General features: G+C 24.9%; 1 protein-coding gene across 1 annotated transcript in view; it reads left to right on the forward strand.

Annotated features, from left to right (window-relative positions):
* The window catches only part of LOC111637372, a 105,866-nt gene that overhangs the window by 76,243 nt on the left and 21,607 nt on the right, over positions 1–8,016 (forward strand). Inside the window, exon 3 of the mRNA XM_023382843.1 lies at positions 3,949–4,075. Within this exon, the coding sequence (XP_023238611.1) occupies positions 3,949–4,075 (127 nt within the window). The remainder of the gene's footprint in view (positions 1–3,948; positions 4,076–8,016) is intronic.

Below are 8,016 nucleotides of genomic sequence, written 5' to 3' on the forward strand. Positions count from 1 at the left end.
CCGAGGTCGAATTATATTTTTTATTCTATTATTTTTCAAATGCATTGTCATTCTAATAATTAAACACAACTAAATAATTTTGATTAAAAACGTTATTCGGCACATTTTTAAACGCATTTAAAATTCTCTATATTTACGTAAAATGCTTTGAGATAATAAATTTTAAAACTTATGTAGATTTTTGATGATTTATATATCCTTCAGATGTGATAGATAAAATTTTTTACGGTTTTTTTTATTTTTATTTTAAACAATTTTAAAAAATCTATTTTATATACTGTATTTCCATATTTTAGAAATATGAAAAGTATCAAATAATGACAATGACAATACGATGAAAGCATCATTTAGATATACAGTAGAGTCCCGAAAACTCGGCACTCGATAACCCGGATAACTCGGCCAAACCCTGGAAGAGCGAAAAAACACCTAGTTACTTTTTATTATAGACAGATTTATGTTTTATTAAGTATTTTTCTGAGGCCTGTCTTATCAGGTAAATTATTGTACACTGTGTATTCATTAATTTTCATTTTCGTGTAGTAATGGCTCTATGCCTTCATAAAGTACGCACTTTTCCTTTGTTTAAGGATATTTGGGCAGTTTATTCTCTGTTATATTCTCAAGCAAACAATACATACAAGTACAGTACAGTATTTTCTGAGGACTCCACACTCTTACTTATTTTTTTTTTAGCCCCATTCCCGATAACCCGGCATTTTAACAAACTCGGCCACCCTTCGGTCCACATTAGGCCGAGTTTTCGGGACTCTACTGTATACGATCGAATGAGAAATTAAATGTTATATAAACTGTAATTGAGGACTTATTTTGTGACATTACAAGAAATTGCTTAAAGTTTTAAATAATTTACGAGTTTATGTTGAACTATTTCGTAAATGGATCCATTATTCTTCAGAATAAATTTGAAATATGATCTATATTGATTTAGTTAATACAGTAGAACTCCGATTATCTGAGTCCTGTTTAACCATGGTTTCGCATTAACCGAGGTGAACATGTATGTAAATACTCTACTTTTTTGTATTGTAATTCGTAAAAGAAGGTTTTAAAATGATAGCATGCATTGCAAAATGATTTGTTTCTGTTAAGTTTTATTATTTAACTTTCAGACAAACCATTTATATGAAAATGCAACTACAATAATACACATTTTTATTATTAAAAGTATTGTACTCGTATTATCTGTATAGTAAATCATGTAAAAATTGTTATTCTTATATATGATTAAGCTCTTAATATATGACTAAGGTATATATAATATCTTATACATGACTTAGGTATAAAAAGAGCTTAAAAGTGTTACAATATAAACCGTTTTATATTCATGATTTTTAATCCGAAATGACCGCGACCGTCCGTTTTGTCTGAGTTTTTTTGTTATCCGAGGTAGTATAGTTCACATTACTTCGGACTATCGAGGTTCTACTATAATTAAAGTCGTACTATTTATTCTTATAAAAGTCCTTGAACAAAAATCGAGTTTTTTCGCGTTTGACAACTTTTATTAAAAAATTTCAGAAAAATAAAATATTTAACTTATGGCACCGATTTTAAGACTTTGATTATACGAAAAAGTCATCTGATGTGATCGAAAATATAAGAGGTATTTGGATAAAAAATAACATTTTAATTAAATAACTTATAATTGCTATAAATTAAATTATAAAATTAGTGATGTATTGAATATATTAAATAAATTTTCAAAAATTAATTTAATTTTTGAAAATTAAAAACTTAAATGTATTTTATAGACTAACGAGTAAATATATATTGTGACAGAGTATATATTTTAAATTAAATAAATTTAAAAATATGATTTAAAAATTGTAGCCTGTCATTGTTGACGATGTCATAAAAATAATTGCTAGTTTAATTTAAAATATATGCTTTCTATCTCAAATTAGTAGCGTGTTGAATCTGTAAATCATATTTTTCCTGTAGAATAGAGTCGTGCCGGTCATCTAAATCCTTTCAAAGAAAATTTTTGAATTGAAATAACGTGACTTCTAATTCAAATTAGAAGTTCTTATACAGTTAATCGGTGTTTTCTTCCCCTAAGCTTTCCACGTGTAGTCTTGGCTTTCGTCTATGTAACTCCATTCTCGAGATTAAGGAAAGACAGACAACGAACGACAGTGGGAAGTTATAGGTCTACAATTTTTTTTCAAATTTTAGCCCAAAAATTGCTATTCAATTATTTAATACAGTAGAACCTCACTAATTCAGACTAATCAGGATGACTCCAAATTAGTATAAATCCGAATTAGCGAGATTTTTACTGAAATGTGTATTGTATATTCGAAAAGTATACCTGACTAAAGTTAAATTTTATTGTGCACTTTAAATGAACAAATCCAGTGTTTTGATGAACTTTAACAATGTAAAAGTAATAGTAGCATCGTTCTTGACGTTGCCAATAATTACTAATTTGGACTTTAAAAGAAGCTCATTTTTGTTTGCCATTTCTTTTCTAACTGTTTCTTGATCATATCTTAATGCATTTATGAGTAAGATAATAGTTGTTAAAACTCGAATTACAATTAAGAAAATTATTATTGTAAAAAGTACATAATGAAAAACAGTAACTTGGTACGGATTATCGCGAATTCCGAATTAATGAAGTCGGAATTAGCGAGATTTTTCTGTGTACAGAAACGCTTAAAATTTAAAAATATTTCTGTGTACACATCTAATATCAATTTTCATAAAAATCAGTACATTCATATTGACATTTTTGTACGGACACACGGATCGATTAGTGTCAAATTACTGATAATATTCGTTTCAGACTTCACGTTTGAAATAATTTAGAATATTATATTTAATATCATCTTTATTTCTTAAAAGTACGAATTTAATTAAATTATAATTTTTCGTTTATTCCATCAAAATGTAGTGCGTAGTTTTCATATTTTGCTGCTTATTGTATTATATTTTTCATATAACTTACTATTGAAAAAATTATCAAATATTTATTTTTCTATTCATTCGCCACAAATTCATCTGGAATGTTTATTTGTACAATTTTTAATATTTTTTATTGCAGGAATTCTATTTTTAAAGTTGAAATCGGTTCTTGTTGTTTTCTATTCTATTTTCATATAGAAATAATTTCTTTATATTTACTGTATATATTTTTTTCATCTTTTTGCACATCTTTTTCGCTATCCTTGATTTATACTATAACAATTTTTTTTTAATCTCATGTCAAAAATATAATAGTATCTATAAATATACACCTAAATTTCTGTGTATTTATGATGAAGAAAACTTTTTCTTTTTTNAGTTTAGCTGTTACACATCAACGATTAAATGTAATGAAATGCCACTTATAGGAATAATAACTAAAATAGCGTAGGAATTATGATTCTTTTATTTTAATATAAAATTTACAAGGAAAATATAGAAAATATCATTTAAAGTAACTTTAATATAAATATTTAATATTTAAATTTGTTAAACTTTCTTCACACGCGATTGATTTAAATCTTGTTTTAAAAGAGCAAAAATATTAAACAATGGCTTTTGACTTTATTCGTGTCAAAACATATTATTCTACATATGATAAAATAATTAAATAAATATATATAGCTACAGAAAAATAAATATTTGAAATTTTAGTTTGCATACTTCTATTCAGTTTTTGAATATAAATATCTATTTTATATTAAGATAATAAATACTTAAACAATGATTCGTGTGAATTTTGTCTATATAAGAACTCTGAATATTGATTAAAGAAAATATTGTAAGAATATTTTTTTTTAAATTAATGTCTCTGAATAGAAATTTAAACAGATTAATTTTATATCCAAATATAATTAATGAAATAATTTCTATCATAAATGTCATACTGAATAAAATATTTGGTGTTTTATTTAAAGAGATTGTTGTTCAATTTTAAAATATATATTTATTTAACAGGCTACTTCGATGAAGATCAAGAGGAAGAGACAGAAATCTTATTCACCGTTCAAAATAATGAAAAATTAAAAACATGCGAGCTTGTATGTGTTGGAAAAACCATCACAAGTCTTAATTGTGAATCTGTGTAAGTATATTTTTATGTATAAAAGCATTATAGCGTAATTTTATATCAATTTTTAAATTTTTCGGTCATTTAAAATGATTTTAATTAAATATCTATATTAGTCTTTTGAAATGAAAACAATTCTTTTTCACTGTACTTTGAAAATGATGAAGAAAATTAAAATATAAATCTACAGTTTTGAAATAAAATTAAAAGACATTATAAATTATCTTAGTTTTGAACCTTATTTTATTCTAGACATATTTAATACATAATTTACATTTTAAACATTATTCTATTTTTGAAACCATAAAAATTTTAAATTCTTAAACTTTAATAATTATTGATTTATAAATCTTAAAATTACGTAATTCATTTTACTAATTCTAAATCTTAAATTTATTTAAATTTTTATGCAACTGAATATCATATATGGCAAAAATTTTTATAAATATTATTTTAAAGTATTATAAACATTGTTTTATATATAGTTTTATGGAAATCCGACGAAATTTTCATCATATTTCAAATATTTTTATAATTTCAAATAAAGTATAAAATAAAGAAAAGTATTCACTGTTTCTCTTTTAAATAAATGGAAATGTTAAATAATACTTTTTACATTTCATTAACTAGATGTTCCATAGTTTTAGTAGAAATAAAGAAAATAAAACTGACTAATCAATTCGATTGATGAATTATAGAAATGTTTTCAGAATAATTGTAGTTAAGTGATCGATACAAGACCATATAAAGACGTGTTATTGAGAATGTAGATCTAATCGATATCGTACAAACATTATTCATAGACAGAATTAACGTCCTTGAAGTAACGTCCAATTACGTTATTCGATTCAGTAACGTCACTATTAAAAGCCTTGAACAAAATTCTTTGTACACTCAAGTAAACAATTTATTTAAATATTGATGTTCTGAATTTTAAATTTAATATATTAAAATTTAATTTTTTTCTTTATAACTGAAATTTTTTTATACACACAAATGTTAAATCAGTAATTTATTTCTTCCAGTTCATATTTATGTTGTTCTTATATTTTTTACAAATTCAGATTTAATTTCTATACTTTTTATAAATTTTGAATTACAGGTATTTTATTTATATTTATTCCTTTACAAAGGTTAACCATGAAAAAATATAGATATGAGTTTTATTCCATAGTACGAAAGTCGAAATTAGGATTACCTGAAAAATAAAATAATTTTAAATAACTGTTTTTAAAAGATGAAAAATTGAAGAATTATTTGTTTATTTTAACTTTAGTTAGCTTATATGACACTGTGATTCATTTTATATTTGTACTTCATATTTTAAAATGTTTCTATATTTATTCCGTATCATATTATCTGTTGATACGAACAATCTTTTGCTATCAATTGATATAGCATTAAAATGTAGAACAGAATTTTTATCACTATAGTTCATTTCACGTAGTTAGAGAATGAAGTACGAAAAGAAGGCGATCAGTAAATATAGAATGAAACGGAATTAAGAATATGTGACATCCGAATGTGTGATATATTCAATTTTTTTCATAAATAAAGTAAAATCTATTATAATTTGAAGCATTATTGTAGCGAATAGGCTAAATAAATATTTTTTTGGAATATTCTCAAATATCAGTGAATATTGTAAAGAAAACTAAATAAATATTTTTGAATATGGTGAAAAAAATAAGTTTCTTATTTATTGAAGATTTGAAATGTGAATATGAATATATTTTAGAAGCTCGTACTTCTTTCTTTCTATAGATTGTCGTACTTCTATCGTTCTATATACGATTTTTTTATCATTAAAACTCCATTGCATACCGAAAAATATCTTTCAAAAGATTCTTTTACACTTTCTAGTAAATTATGGCCTGCTATTATTTCTAAAAATAATATTTTAAGGTATATGTCAGGAAAGAAAAAGGCATTTGTAACTCTATTTGGTTTCTTAATATTGTTAGGGAAGACAACGTCATATAAAATAACGTAAAAGTAAGGATTTAAAAATAAGTGCATCCATGCCACTTAGTTTTGATACAATAACCTTACATTTAAAATTTTAAATTCATTTTTTATTTCCTTGATATTTTTCAAAATGATGAAAAACTGGACTTTGATCTAAGGAATAGATTTTTGTTTTTTCTCTTATGGTAATAAATGTAAGTATTCTTAAAAAGAATTTCAAAATTCTTATTTGAAAAAATATATCATATTGATGATTTGTCCATATATAGTGTATGCTTATATTTATGTATGTATATATATACTTCAGCATAACTTTTTGACGTAAATAACATGTATGTTAGAGGATCATTAGGCATATTTGCAGTACGAAATTGTGTGACATTTTTAACCAGATCGCGTAACTCCAACTTTACCGCTGAATAACGTTGATGTTAACACAATGAAACCTATACATAAAAAAGTACATTTAATTAACTTTTATTTGTTTTATAATATTTAATATATTTTATTGTTTATAATAAAGCAAAATCCACTTCTTCCAAATTGTAAGTTAGACCTGGACATAGTACAAAATACCTTTTAAAGACATGACTTTCAAAATTTATAATCAAATAAATAACTTCCTGCAGCCGCTATGTATATTCACCATTCAAATAAATAGGAAACAAAATTTAAATAAATTATTTATTTTTCTCCGAATTCACTTTTTATGAATAATAATTATCATAGTAAAAGAAAAACTGCCTTCAAGAAGGCCACGAAGGACAACGTTCATCATCTAGATATGGATGGTCTTGACAAAATGAAGCAGCGGCGCGCTGAATACAAGTTGTATTCAACGCATTATTAACATATCTCTGATTAATATTAATTTTATTGTTGTGGAAGCAAACACCGTATGAATAAAACTAATAATACAATTTAATATTTTGTATTTATCTACAAGTATTAATAACGGCTGTAATTATGAACAAGCTACAACACATGTCATTACAATATTAATAGACGTTATTCACGAAATCAAAGGAATTCCCTGAATCCTCTATTACTTTTAATGTCTTTTGGTCTGAAAGTTGTTGAAGAACATATAATTTTATATCTAAATAATCCCTATGAAATAATGTTTAACTGCATATGTATAACCGAACTGAAAACACTACTCTTTATTATGCTTCGAAGTTTGATTTTTGATTGATCTTATTAAAAAATTTAATGAAATTAACATTACAGAATCGTCAGTGAATCTAATAGCACGCATCGCTTTTTTTATTTTAAAGAACTTTTATTATCTATTTTCTAAAATAATATTGAGCAAGATATTATTGAAAAATGTAATTTCACATTACAATATTTCTTAACATTGAATATTGTGTTTTATGTAGTCTAACATTTCGTTGTATTATGTTTGTTGTTCCATTAATAACAACAATTTACATAATATTTTGTAGTGAGACAACAGCTTCAACTTTGTCATTACGAGCAGATCAATTTGAACGGGAGCTAAGACTAATAATCCAAAAGTCATAATCAATGATAATTTACGAGTCCAAATCGGATTCATCTTCATTCCTCGTCATTTACAACACGAAATGATTTTGAGTCTTCAGGATATATTTAATCATAATTGCACAGATCTATATTGATATTGCACATAATCTTTATATACAGTAGAACCTCGATTATCCGGACTAATTGGGGATGAAGGTAGTCCGGATAAGGGAAAATCCGGATAATCGAAACAAATACTTTAATTTTTCTTTTAATGATAAAACAACACGTTTTATTTTCGATGACATATCGGTAATATTAAAAGTAAATACTGTATTTAAACCGTGATCAAATTTTCAAGAAACAAACGTTCGTATTGAATTTGGACTACTACTGACCAACCCTAACAGACTACCTATTGTTTAAAATGCCCTCTGGTGGCGCAAGAAGACGGATTTTATAAAATAAAAAGCAGTTGAAACTGCATTTTTATGAATAAA

The sequence above is a fragment of the Centruroides sculpturatus genome, unplaced genomic scaffold (genome assembly GCF_000671375.1).
Source record: "Centruroides sculpturatus isolate CEXI.00-Female unplaced genomic scaffold, Cexi_2.0 scaffold1019, whole genome shotgun sequence".
Lineage (NCBI taxonomy): Eukaryota > Metazoa > Arthropoda > Arachnida > Scorpiones > Buthidae > Centruroides > Centruroides sculpturatus.